The sequence below is a fragment of the Kogia breviceps genome, chromosome 13 (assembly GCF_026419965.1).
Source record: "Kogia breviceps isolate mKogBre1 chromosome 13, mKogBre1 haplotype 1, whole genome shotgun sequence".
Lineage (NCBI taxonomy): Eukaryota > Metazoa > Chordata > Mammalia > Artiodactyla > Physeteridae > Kogia > Kogia breviceps.
This window is the reverse complement of record NC_081322.1, coordinates 59,612,509-59,629,888: the sequence shown is the minus strand read 5'-3', so window position 1 is coordinate 59,629,888 and position 17,380 is coordinate 59,612,509. Positions and strand designations below refer to the sequence as shown.

The 17,380-nt window shown below is 37.4% G+C and overlaps 1 protein-coding gene across 1 annotated transcript; it reads left to right on the top strand.

The window, feature by feature from the left end:
- The first annotated feature begins 6,688 nt into the window (after nt 1-6,688).
- Nucleotides 6,689-15,309, top strand: TMEM244 (transmembrane protein 244). The gene is made up of 5 exons (XM_067011199.1): nt 6,689-6,697; nt 8,144-8,229; nt 10,265-10,338; nt 13,492-13,617; nt 15,251-15,309. Exons 1-5 carry the CDS (start codon nt 6,689-6,691, stop codon nt 15,307-15,309), a joined length of 354 nt encoding a protein of 117 aa, XP_066867300.1.
- Nucleotides 15,310-17,380: the final 2,071 nt, after the last annotated feature.

The window sequence follows — 17,380 nt, the reverse complement described above, 5'->3', positions numbered from 1 at the left end:
TGTTAAAATGCAAACACCTGGGTCCTATCCACTATCTACAGAATCCGAATATATAAGGTATGGGGTATGAGGAATTTGTACTTTTCACATGCAAACACTTTGTATTTCTTAAGAACAATACAATTTGAGGACCACTTAAAGGACAGGTAGGCTGATATTAAATATGAAGAGTGTGGACCATTATGATTCTTACAGTCTATATCTTTATGAAACCTAGGTTATCTCTCTTCTGTGAGGTAGTTTTGCCCTTATAATCATAACCATAAAGTTTAATTTCTGCCTCAGAGTTAATAAACTTGATATAAAATCGCAACTCTACCAGTGACCAGCTTTGTGAATATCCTTAATTTCTCTGAACCTCTCTTTATCTATAAGATTATAATCCTACTTCATGTGTTTATTTTGAAGGGTGAGCTAATCTATACAGTACAAGTATACTTTAAAGGGTCATATATTGGATATATTTGCTTGTTCTGAGTGTTTACTGTATGATAATTTTGTCTGCTTCACTTCCTTTGTAATGCCAGAATGTCTGAAACAGCTTTGGGCACAATATCAACACTTGATAATTATCTGCTGATTGATTACTATCTCGTTGTACTCAAAGATTGCTTTTATATGAGGTGGTGTTCTTTGCGGTCTGAGCTCTGACTAATAATAATGGATACTCCTTAAACAACTTGTGTGCAGACTGGAAATCAGCCATGCTTCTATTAACCCTAAGACCGTAATGAGTCGTTCATTTTATTTCCTTGAGTACCTACTATGTGCCAGGTACCATGGCAAACACTAAAAATACATTAGTGAGTACAATGGACACATCCCTTCCCTCCCAGTCCCTCCTAGATGAAATGGGGTATTGTAGAGCAATTAGGTAGCATATCTTTTAGCAATTCCTTGAAGAAATTCCATAAAACAGCATGTGGAAGACATCCCATCAGAGTGTTATCAAATGGACAATAAGAGAAATTTAAGAGACAAATGAAGAGAAGAGTGAAAGGTGGCTATCAGTCGGAAGGATGGAATGAGTAGGTTTTCTTTTTTGAATTATTCCCAGTCAAACCAGTATAGGATCTGGCAAGACAGTTGAGTGAGTTATATGCAGTTAGAGCATTCAGGCTCCACTAAAGTTCTGAGTCCTCAGGGAACCACCTGCACATGCTCTGCCTGGTCCCACTCTAGTCCTTACAAAGACGCTGGCCCTGGCAGGATTCTGAAACCTCAAATGAATACAACTTTCCTCTGATAAATCCCCAGGTACAATCAATTGCTACCCATATTCACACTAATGAGGGCTATGTTAGGGACAAAGGAGTGTTAGAGAGCACCCAACACAGAATAATAAGCCAGGGAAAGCTTTTTGGAGGAAGTGAGGTCTCAGCTGAGACCTGACAAGATGAGTGGGAGTTAGCTTTCCAAAGAGAGGAGGAGTTAATTTTAGACCAGGGGATATCATTGGACTTCCCTAGGAACAGAAGGTATCCATACTTAAGTATGGCTAGAGTGCCAAAGAGGAGGTGAACACAAAGGAAACAGCAGTACCTAAGAGTGACCTTCACAAAGGTACAAGACAATATTGAGAAATGTGTGTGTGTGTGTGTGTGTGAAACTGAAGAATTAGGTTTGCTGTAGCAGGAATGCAATCACAAGGAACATACAACGTTTAGCTAAATGCCTCCTCATTGCCTTGGACAATCCAACAGAACGACATGCCCTCCAGTCCCTGGGACTTTGCTGAGTCTGCGGAACTTCCCAGTGACCCTCTTCCCCACGTCTCAATGGTCCAGAGTACATTCTCATAAACCCCCTGAAACCGTGGTGTCCTTGACCCCAGAGGGGCACACAAGGCAAAGTGCCAGCATTTTTTTTCTTACCATAAATTATGGATAAGACTTCCTATTGGGCAGTGTTGTGAGGATTAAAGGAAACGAGGTTTGCAAAGCCACTAGCTCGGCTTCTGGCACATATAGATATTAAACAAGGGTGACCCCCTACACCATCCCCTAGGGAATAGGGATGTTCCTCAATTTTTTTATTAATAAAATCATATTTTAAAAGTCTGTATAGATGTTCACTGGTTAAATAAATTTATTGAGAACTTTTTACAAAATTATTATGAACAAATAGGTGTATTCATGCAAATGTAAAAATAGAATGAATTCCCTTTATCCGTCACCAAGCTTCACAGTTATCAACCAAATTCAATCTCGTTACATCTACATCCCCACCTATTCTCCCATCTTTTACTTCGAAGCTAACTCGGAAATCATATTATTTCATCTGCAAGTATTTGTGTATATACCTCTAAAAATAAGGACTCAATAAATAATCACAATACCATGATAACACTTTAAAATATTAACAAGAATTCTTTAACATTATCAAATATCCAGTCAACTTCAAATAGCCCAAAGTCACATAAATATATTTTTAATAGTTTGATTCAGGATCCAAATATATATTTTAAAAGAATAAATAGGGCTTCCCTGGTGGCGCAGTGGTTGAGAGTCCGCCTGCCGATGCAGGGGACACGGGTTCGTGCCCCGGTCCGGGAGGATCCCACGTGCCGCGGAGCGGCTGGGCCCGTGAGCCATGGCCGCTGAGCCTGCGCGTCCGGAGCCTGTGCTCTGCAACGGGAGAGGCCACAACAGTGAGAGGCCTGCGTACCGCAAAAAAAAAAAAAAAAAAAAGAATAAATAAAAATTTTGGCACTAGCTATATATTGAGACTGCTACAAATTCTGGTTCTTATATATTGGATTTTCCTAAAGTGCACTAATGATATTTGTATCAGAATGAAGTTATGTGTTCGGTCATTTGGGCAGCACTATTAAGTGCCTTTCCTTTGGTAATTCAATACCATTTTTTTCCTATCCCACCTCTGGCACTAAATAATGGTATGACCTTGGGCCATTCACTCAACCTATCCAAGTCTCAGTTTCCATAATTTTAAAAAGAAAGTGTTGAACTAGAATTGATTATTCAGCATGCTTTTATTTCAAGCCTACCATGTGGAAGGCAAGACAGCCCAGGGTGAAGAGAGTTCTGATACCCAGCAAATCTGGACTGGAGCCCTGACACATACAGGCTACATGAGCTGGGGTAAATTTAACCTCTCTTTGCCTCAGTTTCTAAATCTGTGAAATACAGATGATAGTTACCCAAATCCATAATGGTGGGGTAGGGGGAGGGGTGGATAAAATGAGAAAATATGGGTACAGTGCTTGGCACATACTAATCCCACAATAAATAGTAAGTGCAGTTAGACTCTCAAGTGTTTGGGGCAGGGTTGAGGGGATAAGGCTGGAAGGAAAGGCAATGGTTAGAGCCACATTGTCTAATACAGTACCGACTGGCTACACATCGCTATGGAGCACTTGAAAAGTGACTAGTTCAAGTTGAGATGTGTTGTAAGTAAAATCCACTCCGGGATTCTAAGATGTACTGTGAACAAACAAATATCTCAGTAATAACTTTTAATATTTAAAATATGTTGAAATATGTTGGATATATCGGGTTAAGTAAAATTTTATTCAGATTAGTTCCATCCTTTTTTACTTTTATGAAAGTGGCTAATAGAAAAATTTAAATGACAAACGTGGCTTGCATTATAATATCTATTTATTTATGGAATATGTATGATTTATTTATAGAAATCTGTTGGATAGAATGGGGCTAGATCGACTGCCCCTCTCCCTTAACCTCCACAACCTGGTGATTCTCTTTCCTCACTAGCTCGCACATTTGTCTTCTTCTCCATCTCCACCACTGGCTTAGAGTATTACAAACCCATTTACTTTATTTTATGTTTTGCATTTTTAATCGAGATATAATTGGCATGCAACACTGTGTTAGTTTAAGAGGCACAACAAGTTGATTTGATATATTTATATACTGCAATATGATTACCACCGGAGCATTAGCTAACACCTCTATCATGTCACAAAGCTATCATTTCTTTCAGTGCTTAATGTCCGCTCTCCAGTCTATACTGCTCCTTCTTAAATCTTTCACAGTCTCCCCTTGGCCTTCAGAGACATTGGAAGTTCCTCATCACGGCATAAAATTCCCTTCATGATCTGACCCCAACTCTTTAAACTCTCTCCCTACCCTCCCCACCACCACCTCTTTGCAGGTACTTCTCCTGCCTCAAACAGAACCCCTCGCCCTCATCCCAGCATAATTGTGAAGAGTTAGAGAGCAGGCTTTGAATCCCAGCCCTGCAATTTACTGACAAACTTTGAAAAAGTAACTAGACCTCCCTGAGCCTCATGATTCTTCTCTAAAAAAAAAAAAATAATAATAATAGACTTGAACTAAATGAATAGACTTGCCTTTCAGAATTTTTATGAGGATTATATGAGAATGCATAGATGGTGCCAGGTACATAGCAAGCCCTCAGTGAACATTACTGCTGAACGTGTTCTCCTGGAGAAGTATTCCTTGCCATCCTGCCTCCACACATACTCGTCTCTCCCTAGGGTTTCCACAGTACTGTGTACACTCCTCACCCCTAACGTTTCTCTCAGTGTTGTAGCTGTTCACCGTTCTTGCCTCTAGATCAGTGGTCCTCAAAGCTTCATCCTAGAAGCAGCAGTGCTAGCAACCCCTGGGACGTTGTTAGAAATGCAAATTCCTGGAGCCCACCCCAGAACTACTGACTCAGAAACTCTGGGGCTAGGGCCCAGAAATCTGTTTTAACAGGCCCTCAAGGTGAGTCTGATATTTATACATTTGAAAAACACTGCTACACTGGGTATGTATGCCTAGGACCACATCCAATTCATCTTACATTGCCACCCAGTCCAGTGACTATTTGTCAAATGAAAAAAATGGATGAATGAATCCTGATGACAGGGTGAAGCCATCCAAGGATAGCCAGCAGGGGAATGTCATGGTCTGATTGCGTTTTAGCAAGTTACTTTTGTAGGCTGTACAGAGTACAGATTATAGGCAGAGGCAATTGCCTATACTGGCTCTTGTAACCAGAGGCAATTGAATTTGCTTATAGAAAAATTATGATTTGAAAATCTAGATTTATTATTCAGGCAGAAAAAATAATTATTTACAAAAAGAGTGCCTTGTTTTTCAAAATATTCCTTTCAAAACAATTTTAAAATGCATTATTATATCATTCTATTTATATATAGTATTTTATAAATTTGTTGGGAAAAGTAGGTACATCTATATGTTGAATTTGTCAATAAATACATTCTCCCACAAATTATGATTTCATTTAAAAAAATAGTTCCAAATATCTTACACATATTTAGTATTTGTGGGTTTTCAGAGTATGTAGCACAATCCTCTTCTTGGATTATGAAAGCAAAATTCTATAGCAAGTGAGTATATTTAAAGATTAAAAATGTTATTTAAATTTCAGTATTAACATAGAAATAAGAATAGTTTCATGTTTGACCGTATATTAGTATAGAGATATGTATTATTTATCTTAGTTTGCATGGAAATGCAGTAAGCAATCATCTAGAAATATTTCAACTAGAGGCTATTAATGCCCAAATTAAAAGAAAAACAAATTGATATTAATGTACAGAATAAAGAGTAAAGCAAACCAAAGACGTGTGACCCTCCAGAAAATTATAAGGCTGCAAAAGCCCCAAGGTTGCTCCCTGTCATAATACCATATTCCTTCAGCAGATTCTCATCTCAATAATTGGGCAGGAATTCATCCAACTTAAATATGGGCACCGTATCTGGACTTTCAACTCAGGTAAAACTTTCATATTTTCTCTTGACCTCTAAATCATCTTCTGTACAAGTGAGGGCTTTTTGTTATTTCCATTTTGATTCCTCTGCCTGGAGGACACTGTTTGTTGCCCACCCCACAGCACACCCCTCTTTTCTTTCTTCTTCTTTGCTAAAAGAACTAATTTTTATTAAGGCAGTAGGTGCCTATCTCTGAGAGCAAAGTTCCCACGTTCGAAGCCTATCATGGTAAACTGCTTTTCGCTTTGCCTGTGGTAGTTCAGGAAGGGAGCACATGATGAAGTGGAGGTCACTGAGACATCACGGAACATCTGATGGGGGCTTCTAGGAAAGATTTTTTATCCTCCAATGAAAGACAGAGAGCTGTGGGAAGAAGGTCTCCTTTACACTCATTCTTTTACTTCTTCCCTTAAAAAGCGTTGTGTCAGCTATCATGAAACCACAAGGCTATCCAGGTCTTAAAAAATAAATGAGGTATTGTTTAAGGGTACACATTTACAGCTAATAGTAAATAAGTCCTAGAGATCTAATGCGCAGGAGAGTGAATATAGCATCATATTGTATTATAATTGTCATACTTGAAAAGAGACCAGATATTAATTATTCCAGCTACACACACAGAACTGATAATTATCTAACATGATAGAGGTGCTAATTATCACTACAATGGCAATCACATTACAGTATGTAAATGTATCACATCAACACGTATACACCTTAAATGTACACACGGTTAAATGTCAAATATATTTCAAGAAAAATAATAGTAAAATAAACTTTAAAAGGAAAGAATGAGGAGAAGAGGAGACTAAGAATCATGAGGGAGGAAGGAATAGGGACAAGGAGTGGGAAATACTAAAGAGCAAAGAGAGGATGAGAATACTGGGCAGAGAGAGAAGGGACTTGCTGAGCAAAGGGGAATCTACAGGCAAAGGGTAGGAGGGGCTGAGAATGACGTGGGGATGGCGAGAGTAGGAGTAGGATTCTGAAGGTCTCAGAACCCTGGAGTCTGGGTTTCTTATGGCCCTCTTAGGCCTAAGAGACAACCCATTTTTAGATAGTTGGAAGAAGTGAGTTCTTGGTAAATCTGTAAATTTAGTCCATTCAGCCAGTTGGTTGTGGTGTACTCTGTGCTAACTTTCTTCTCTTCTGGCCTTTAGTGGAGGGCTCCTTCTGTACCCCGGCCAATTAAAAGACTTGGTAAAGTTGGTGAATCGGTTATTCAGAGAAAATGAATAATCATAAAGTGTTGACTAAACAAGATGACTTTTTAAAAGATTCAAAAGGAAAAAGAGGGCTTCCCTGGTGGCGCAGTGGTTGAGAGTCCGCCTGCGGATGCAGGGGACACGGGTTCGTGCCCCGGTCCGGGAAGATCCCACATGCCGCAGAGCGGCTGGGCCCGTGGCCGCTGAGCCTGCGCGTCTGGAGCCTGTGCTCCGCAATGCGAGAGGCCACGGCAGTGAGAGGCCCGCGTACCACCAAAAAAAAAAAAAAAAAAAAAGGAAAAAGAATAAACTGAAAAATTCCGATGTGAAATGCTAACATATTTATTATATTCACAAGACTGTATTTTTAAAAGATTAATAGGTCCAACACATTTTCAATTGCTCATTGGCTTTTAAAATGTTTATTCTCATGAACTGCCTATTTATATACTTTGTCACTTTTTTCATTGGTTTGTCTTTTTTATATTCATATGTGTTTATATATTGTATTGAATAGATATCAATCCTTTGCCTGTGATATATTTTCAGGCAGATATTTTCTCCTGTTCTGTTTCTTGGCATTTAAGCCTTAAATTCATTTGAGGTTTATTTTGGTGTCTCATGCAAGACTGGAATCTAATGGGATTTTTCTATCTAGAAGTTAAACAATTTTCACAACACTATTTGTTGAATAATTCCTCTGTTCCCCATTCATCTGCGAGGTCTCCTTCTTCAGTCTCATATGTGGTAAGATCCATTTCAGGACCATCTATTGTGCTTTAGCCAATTAGTCTGTAAATGCTTGCACGGGAGTTTAACTGTTGCTGTGTAATTTTATGTTTATACTTTTCAAAATTTCTTAGCTGTTCTCATATTTTTACTATCATGGCAGCTGAGATTTAGAATCATTTGGTCAAGTAAAAATATAAATATTGGCACTTAGGAACTTTGTTGTGGTAGATGGAGAGCAGGTGGTGTGGATTTATGTACTGCATTAATCCTTGCTACAAATATGTACTATGCCAGCCTCTCCCGTCAGCAACACTTTCATTGTGTACTTTGAAGTCCTTCCCACCCCGTGGGTCTCCAAGCAAAACAAGCCTAGCCAGCGCTATCGAGCAGTCATTCATCGTCTTCTGTTTGTCAGACTCATTACCAACAACCATGTGAAAAAGCCCAGGCTTTTGGAGCTCACCCCTGTGTTCTCTTCAGGTTGTTTTGCAGAACCTTCTCATATGTGTCATCCTCTTCTACACTGTGTACTATGTAGCTCTGGGCATGTACTACATGATGCTCAAGTAAGTAGCACATCGCCTTCAAGCAATTCAGAAGTTCAGATCCAATATGAAAGGAGTTCATACTGAATACTCAACATGTCTTTATGGAATAAATGATGCAAAATGTTTTAATGGTATATTTTCTTAATTTGTTTTTCAAAGTAAAATAAGCAAATGTGTCCCCTTTGAAAATGGTAAAAGTAACAATCATGAAATGGAGTGAATAGAACCAGGCAGGATTGTTCCTCTTACTTCTGGAGGATGATCATAGAAAGAAAGTGAAGCTATTACTCCCTGGGCTGATGTTGAATTAGAGGACGTTTGAACCAGAAGGGAATTTAGAGATAATCTACATCCAATTTAAATATTTTCTGATATATATTGGAAATAGCTTTGGACTGTGAGTCAGGAGATCTTGGGCTTCCCTGGTGGCGCAGTGGTTGAGAATCCGCCTGCCGATGCAGGGGACACAGGTTCGTGCCCCGGTCCGGGAAGATCCCACATGCCGCGGAGCGGCTGGGCTCGTGAGCCATGGCCGCCGAGCCTGCGCGTTCGGAGCCTGTGCTCCGCAAGAGATCTGCGTTCCGGCCCAGGTTCTTACTAATTTCCTGGATTATCGTGACTAAGCCAGAGAGCTTCTCTTACTTCAGTTATCTTCATTTGTCAAAATGGAGGTAATAATCCAAAAGAGGGTTATCATGAGGACAAAGTAATACATGTATTTTAAAAGATATTTTTATGTAAGTGTGAGGCATGTTTACAGGTAATTTTTCTTGTCTTGCTATGGGTGAATTTTATCTTTACAAATTTAGCCTGCCAATATGTTGATTTCCTTGAAATACATTATGTATAGCTACAAAGAGTTTCCTAGCAGTTGATTGTTTATACAACTGAATGTTATTGTGTAAGCAGGGAATTGGGGCCTTTCAATTTCAATGTGCAAATTGGGGCCCAGAAATGATGATACAGACTTTCGCAATGGGAATAATGTTATGAAGCTTGCTTACAGGCAAACCCACTGAGGAGGAGTCTGGTTTTCACCCACAGTTTCAGCCATTGCCTGGGACTGGAGATGGCGAAGACAGTACCCAGAGCAGGGAGGGGCTGAGAATATTCAGGGTTCTCTGAACGTGGGATTTCAAGGGTTTGTAGTTAATGGGAATCAGAGGTGAGGAATTTGAAGTAATCGGGCCTTAAAGCTCCAGGAGGCAGCTGACTGACCAGCTGCATGCAACTACAAACTTGGGCAAGGTAGGAGATGTGTAGTTTACAGATTCAGATTTAATTTTCATTTTCCTCCATTCTTAAATCGTTTTATTTATTTTTTTATTGAAGTATATAAAGTTGATTCACAATGTTGAGTTAGCTTCTTGTGTACAGCAAAGTGATTCAGACATATATATTTTTTTCAAATACTTTTCCAATATAGGTTATTACAAGATATTGAATATAGCTCCCTGTGCTATACAGTAGTAGGTCCTTGTTGTTTATTTTATACATAGTGTGTGTATCTGCTAATCCCAAGCTCCTAATTTATCCCTCCCCCACACTTTCCCCTCTGTTAACTATAAATTTGTTTGCTACGTCTGTGTAGACTCAGATTTTAGAACAGGAAGGGATCTCAGAGATCAGTTGCTTCAAGTTATAGATAAGAAACTGAAGCCCAGAGAGGTTAAGCAACCTGCCCAAGTTCATAGTTAACAGCACTTGTCAGGATTAGAACCCGGATCCTGTTGCTTCCCAGTCTATGCCCTCATCAAAGTATTAGTTTTTTCTCCCACATTTGATAGAAGGTCCCTCCAAGACTACAGCTGAGACCTCAGATACAATGAAGTCCACTTGGAGAACAAAGTAGACTTAATTGGACAAAGAAGACAATGTGGGTAAAGAGGTTATTTGGCTGCCATTCAGGTCGGCCAGTTTTCAAATGTGCCACAAAATGATTAAAGCTGATGACTTACCCTTGTGTGGGAAGACTCGCCATGCAAAACCTTGACATGCAAAGTTGTGAGCTGCCTCCTCCAGAGTAAACTGTGTTCATTTGTAACATCTTCAGGGTGTATGAGTTGGATGTCCTGGCACCGTCTGATTTCAAAACAAATCCCTCATGGCTCAACACAAATTATAAAGGTAATTGGTTTTAGTTTTCCATCTTTGTTCGTTAGTGAACTAAATGCCTCCAAAAATCAAAATAGTTTTTGTTTTATAAAAATTTTAAAAATATCAGGCCTTCTTCTCAGCCATCTGTATCCTATATCTGACTCCAAAAGTGTGGAAACCTGCCATCAAAATTTTTTAAGTGACTATTCCTAAAAGATGGAATAGGATGAAATAAATGGATAGTTTTACTCTATGAATTTTTATTTAGTGATATTATGGGTAAATTTTTGGTGCTTTAAACATTTTTCAAAGGAAAGGAGGAAGAATGGCTTAATATACTGATGTAGAAAGATATTTGTGAGATATGAAATGGAAAATGAAGACTATGAGACACTTCGTGTAGTATAATTATTCATTTTTGTAGAGTAGAGTAAAATACATCATGTCAGTGGTAAGAAATCTGGAGAATTATGCAACAAACTGTTATCTCCCAGCTGGAATGACAGAGGACTTTCATTTTCTGCTTTGTATATTTCTGCTTAGTTTGATTTTTTTTCCTTCCCCAAAATAGTATAAAACTTGTTGCAAAGGAAAAATGATAAGAAAGAATATACTAGGAAAAAATTAATCTCTTTTAAATTTACCATTTTGTTGAAGAAATAATTATTCTTAACATTCTGTTAAATTTCTTCCCACCTTTTTAAAAATGAATTTGTGGATTCTTCAAACTGTGCAATTCTTTAGAAAACCACTGGGCATCATTTTTTGGAACAAATATGCAAATATACAAAAATTGCCTGAAGCCAAATGTGACTTGTATAGGAAACTTGGTCAGCTAAAACTACTGAATTTAAATAAAAAGCTTCAGAACAGCCTCCTCAAATGGGTAACCTTGTTTTGTGCCATTATTGATTCAATTTGGGACAGACGAAGAGTATGTTAGGACAAGAAACTTTCCTTCTAAGGAGATACAAGAGTTCTAACATTCTATCTTAAATTTCTCTTCATGCATTTCCCTATTGAAGATTGAATTAACTTTTCTCTTTCAAGCCTATTCACAAATGATAAAGAAATAGTCACAGGAGAGAGTTAAGTGTGGGTTGTGTGTGTGTTTGGGGTAGAGGGACAGATTTTAAATCCAACTGTTATTATTTAACTCTTGCCTTTGAGTCAGTCAATGAAAGATAGGACAATGACACAGGCTTATTGGAGAAAGCTGTGTTTTGACATAGCAGAGATTAGTGAAGAACCTCAGGATGCCTGGCGCAGTTTATATCGTTCTTTCCTCTCTCAAAACAACTAACATTTGTACAAAGATATCAATAAACCCTTAGCCTATTAGATCTTTAGTTTTGGGCTTGAAGAGATAAGTGCCATAACTCTTCAAAGTTATTACTTTGAGAATCCAGACTTGTTTAATCTTGGAGATAAAATGTAAGAGTAATCTCAAAGCCTTGGGCATGTATTGAGGGTCAGGGCTCTTGTCTGTTTCAACAATTTTGTTACCCTGGAGATCAGGCTTAGCAAGGACACTGGAAAGTATGAGTCCAGTTAGGACATTTGACTACTAATATCTTTCCCGTGCATCACAGAGAATAGATTAAAAACTGCTTTCATCTTAAAATAAAATCCTCTCAACAATTTTTTGAGGTAGATGAGATAGTACTCCATTTCCCAATTTATAGAGGAAGAATCAGACTAACCCAAAGGTTAAAATCTGCTCAAGGTCATATCATTTAAGCTATAAGGTGAGACTAGAACACTGCTATCCTGACTTCAAATTTTGTACTACGTCCTTTAAATCGTGCTGTCTCTCATATCATAGACAAAGCATAATGCTTCTCTATCAATATATGCAAATACAGCTTGTTCAAGATTTGTTCGCTATCTCTAAGTAGCTTCAAGTTAACCTATAAAATCTGTAAATACTGGTAAAGGAGGCATCTCTATTTCCCTATAATAACATGGAAGCTCTGTGAACCACTGGTGGAAGCAGGAGTGGAGATGTGAGGGGAAGAGCTGGTGTCAATACGATACTGCCGTATAATTCCTTCCACAGCCTTGATTTAGAGGGCGGACATACTGAAATTGTATTTCCATATGGTAGAAAAGGAGCTAGTATGATTTCTCCATTCAACTTTTGAAACCTGTTGAGTTGAATTGAATAGAATTGAAGAGGAATAAGTGTGAGGTCTTTTAAAAGGCTGGCACCTGAGACTTGCTTACTTGCTTCATGTCTTGCTCACCCACTAGGCAATTGCTGGCATGCCATTCATAAATTACTTATGCACAATTAAACATAACGTGACTATTTTACTTTTTGCTTTGAAAAGTATGGAGTTTGCCTGCCTAGATTGATCAATTCCTAAATTATATGAACATACCAATCATTTGCTGTGTTTTAAAAGGAAAGAAAGGTAATTTTTATGGAAAGTGATATCATTATAAAGGGACCTTGGTGTTATATCACATGTATTTGTCATTTTAAAATTTGATGGATCTCATCTTTGGAACCACCATAGCCTTAAAGATCCGTATCAAAGTACATGACTCTTCACATGTTCAAGGCTCTTAGAGATCTGTGGCACTGACCTGTAAAGAACTAACTCAGGGACAGCACTCTGAAACAAATGACTCACATGAGTCATTTATGAAACGTTCTTTCATCCATGGTTATCCGTTATGTTTCCCAGATGACTATCTGAACATACCACTTGATCACAAAGACACAAAGGAACTCATTTCCAAGTTAGGCAATAACTGGTACCAAAGAAACGTTATTGTTCCATAAACTCTTAACATTTTTCTTCTGAAAACACAGAGCTGAATTTTTCATTAGTTCTTAATATATCTTCAAATGAGATTTGCAATCTAGTTACAGATCGGCGTGCATTGATTACATTGTAACTTTTCTTTATTGTATGTTACCTTCTAAAATGCTAAGTATAAAGAATATAAAACAGAAATTATGTACTGTTATTTTTCTATAAGTTCAACAATTATTCAGAGATGGAATATTTTAAAAGTTCTTATTCAGGTATGAGGAATGTTAAGAGATGGAACATTAAACATTTCTTACGAAAATATTTTTGCAGAATAGGTTGTAGTGGTTCTGTTATTAATTATATTCAGAATTATTAGTAGCTCTAATCCCAAATAATTCTATCCTTCCTTTTATTGCACTTCTTTTAGTCTCATCAGAGGTCACCTACTTTGTTTCCGGATTGCTTTTTGTTCTGGTGGTAGAAGAATGGGTTTGGGATTATGGTATTTCAGTAACTATTCTTCCTGTTACCATCACTTCAACTGGTAAGCAAAATAAAATAAAGGAAACAAAATGTATTCAATCTGGATGTTATATCTAAATCGATTCATAAGAGTAGAGCTTTGTTGTATGCGTGTACTCAATCTGGATGTTGTACCTAAATCGATTCATAAGAGTAGAACTTTGTTGTATGCGTAGTGTCCTCTGATGGCTAAATAATAAAAACGAAAGATGCAAGTTCTTCAGCTACTCCCGTCACTCCTTCTCCCCCACCAAGTTCTTCTACCCTTTCCTCAGAGAGATTTTAATTAGCTACATCTTCCAATTCAGAAGTGTGCTGAAATGTAGCAGTTTACTATTCTCCTTTCTCATTCAACTCATCATCAGTTGTACAGGGTTTGCCTCTGTTAGAATGCTTTCCCTCCAAATCCTTTCTTGAGGCAGAAATTGGCCTAAGACTGAGAACTGGGACCTGAGGAAACGTGTATTTACAGGCTTGCAAACTTCCCAACAACTGTTTTAACAAGAATATCAGGTTCTAAGACTAAAGCGTTTTTGTTTCTACTTGCGATCTTTGGAGTCAGAATAAAATGGATTCAAATTGCAGTCCTAACTTTTTATCAGGTGTGTAGTCTAAGGCAAGGCACAGCATCCCTTCCATTAGTTACCTCCTCTGCAAACTGAGGCATACCTAGTGAAATTTCAATGAGAGTGAGGAAGTGTCTGACACGGTGTCTAGCCTGTAATAATTACTGACTAACAGATAGTTTCATCCATTCCTTCATCCATTTATTCAAAATTTACCCTTCTATTGTAACTTTTTCTCTCTTACTGAATTCCATTATTAAAAAAAAACTAGTCAACCTATAGGTGGTAATCAAGCACAAGTTATAATTCAAAGTTATTATTTATTAACTACTTAAATATCACTCATATTTTCAGTGCCTGGATCTATTGATGGGTATAATCAGTCTCCAACTTAAGAACACACAGTTTTCAAATAAATTGCCACGTCTCAACATCAATGCTATTAGAAAATGCTGGTGTATCAGTCTCCTAGCATCAGTTTCCTCAGACACAAACACTTTTAGTAGCTTGGAGAACCACTTAACCCCATCTCAAATTCTCGATTTTACTTTGGGGCTTAAGTATTCCTGGAAGACAGCCATGGGATAGTTGCAAAAAGGTTTGGGAGCCTACTGTGGCTCTGTCTTCAAGGTCAAGATAGGCAGTAGGTTTTCTGGATCCAGAAAAGTTACAACTTGATTGTCTAACACCTGGCACATAGAAAACGCTTAACAAGTATTGCTCAATAGATCTGATATCAGAGTGAAGTCGCTGAGAGCTCCAAAGAGAGCCAGGCACTGAGGATTCAGGGCGGTGTTAGGATTATTCCTGCTGCATATTACTTCAAGCCGACTTTGTGAGCTGATCTGAGAACCTGACAATTCATGACCTCATTCCTAGGAGAGGAGTTTCAAATACCTAACTTAACAAATGACCTTTCTAGACAATGACTTAGGTACAACTTCGGAGCCACTTGATTTCATGAATATGGGTAAGATTTCTCTTTGTTATAGAGATATGAATTGACCAAACATAAGTATTTCTTCATGAGTAAAACAATAATATATGTTTCAAAAATGAACAAGACCTTTTTTAAATTTTCTACTGCAGTTATGTTGGAATTCCCTTTGATATCACATTGGTGGGCTGCTTTAGGTGTATATGTATGATATCCATATGTGTTATACATATATATGTATATATGATACTTATTTAATATGAATATATATTTATATATAAACTGGGGGCATAAAAATATTTTTATGTGGATCAGATAATTGGGCCAGAAGACTACTCAAGGGTTTTATCATTCTAAAATTATAGGGAATGATACACTGGATATATATTTGTGACATATTCTTTTGGTTCTCTTTCTACATGAATAGTATTACTGTCTTTATAGTAGTACAAGAAGAAGGGAAACTATTTTATTTCATTCACTCTTTTCTGTCCACCAGTTGAACAACTGAATTCATCAATCACATATGTAGTAAGAAAATTAACCAAGTGAAAGTAGGCTTTTCTAAAGCTTTTTCTTTAGATTAAGCCAGACACTGACCACAAAATATTTTTAGATTTCCTCTTTTCAGTAAACTTGGCAGTAGTTTTTATCTAATTATTGTCATGCTTAGTGATGAGAAATGGAAATGCAGCACTTTACCACATTCTTTTCCTAAAGTCGAGTTATCTGTTTTTAGTACCAGTATTATTTATATTACTTACTACCCCCCTTCACTCGAGTTTAATTCTCCACTTACCTTGCATATCCATAATTCTCCAATATTGTTTAGTGCATACAGAAAACACTTGTGAAAGTAGATGTTTTATATTGCATAAGCCTTCCCAAGATGTTGATTTTTAATAAATCAGAAAAGTGATACTAAAGAAATGCTTTATGAGCCCAAGTGGAAATCATCTTTTCTCTATGAAAAACAAAACTTCTCTCTTTTGGGTTTTATTTACAATACCACAAAATTTATTGAGGCCTAGGCAACTAAGTCACATATCAAATGCAACCCTGATGACAAGGCAAGTCAACTTTGGCATAATGAAGTAGCTAATAGAATTTGCTAAAATAGTTGGGTAACAATTTCAGTTTCAGTAATCAGGTTTGGATTCCTCAGAGGACAGTTGCCAAATGATATCTGAGGTAGCCGCCTTTGATTTTTTTTTTGAGTTAACAATTTAAAAATAAGAGAATAGTGGCTAAACATCTTGGAAATTCCATCTTGTGGTGTCACATTGGATGTGCGTCTTTGTGTGAGGAAGTGGTCCTGTCAGGCCTGATTCACTAAGGGCTCTTACCTCAGGGACTTTTATCTTTCATGGGAGTTATGCAGTTACTACCATGCAAGGAGCAACAGATTTATGGAAGCCCTGTAAGGCCTGACTAATATTTTAAACAAGAATCATTGGGCCAATGAAATCAGCGCTAAAGGCATTTTTTATAAAACCAAATAGCTCAGGTAGGTGGAATTCTTGTTTTCAAAATTTTTCGATACTCAGAAATATTTTCCACATTAGTAAGCATGTTTTCCTTTTATAATTAGAGGGGGAAAATTAGTAAGCATGTTTTCCTTTTATAATTAGAGGGGGAAATACCTTATAAAGAATATTTTTAAATAGCAACAACACAAACAAATGGCAGGTCTCAGGGGCTAAAAGAATTGAAAATTGTAAATTCCTTGGCATGTGCTTTGACTCCTTGCCTTTGAATTTCTGAGTTTTAAGAGCTCCTTACTATTTGAGAGAACCATGCACCTATTCCCGAAGGAAGTTTTGAATTTCAATAATTTACCAGCACAGAATATATACCTACTCTCTTTTAGCTGAATCTATAAACTCCTCTATTTCAAATGCTATGTCAGTTTCAGGGACATTATTTTAGTCATGATGATTGTTCTTATTCATAATCTCACCAATGAATTATTCATTATTAGTAGTTAACCAAAACTTCCCTTTCATTACTTGCAGGATTTGGCTTAATTTCAATGATATGTGGAGGCCAGATTTTAGCATACTGTTTGTTCAAAGATAATCTTATCTATCCAGATCTGGATGATTTTTAACAGAACAGCTGATTCTGTCTATGTTATTACATACATTGTGTCCAAGTTAAATTGTATTTTTTGTTCATACCTATGTTCGAGGTTGAATTTATTCTGGATACTTTTTAACTATAAAAAGAAACAAGAGCAATTAATGGAGAGCAGAAGAATCCTAGTAAAGAATTCATGAGCA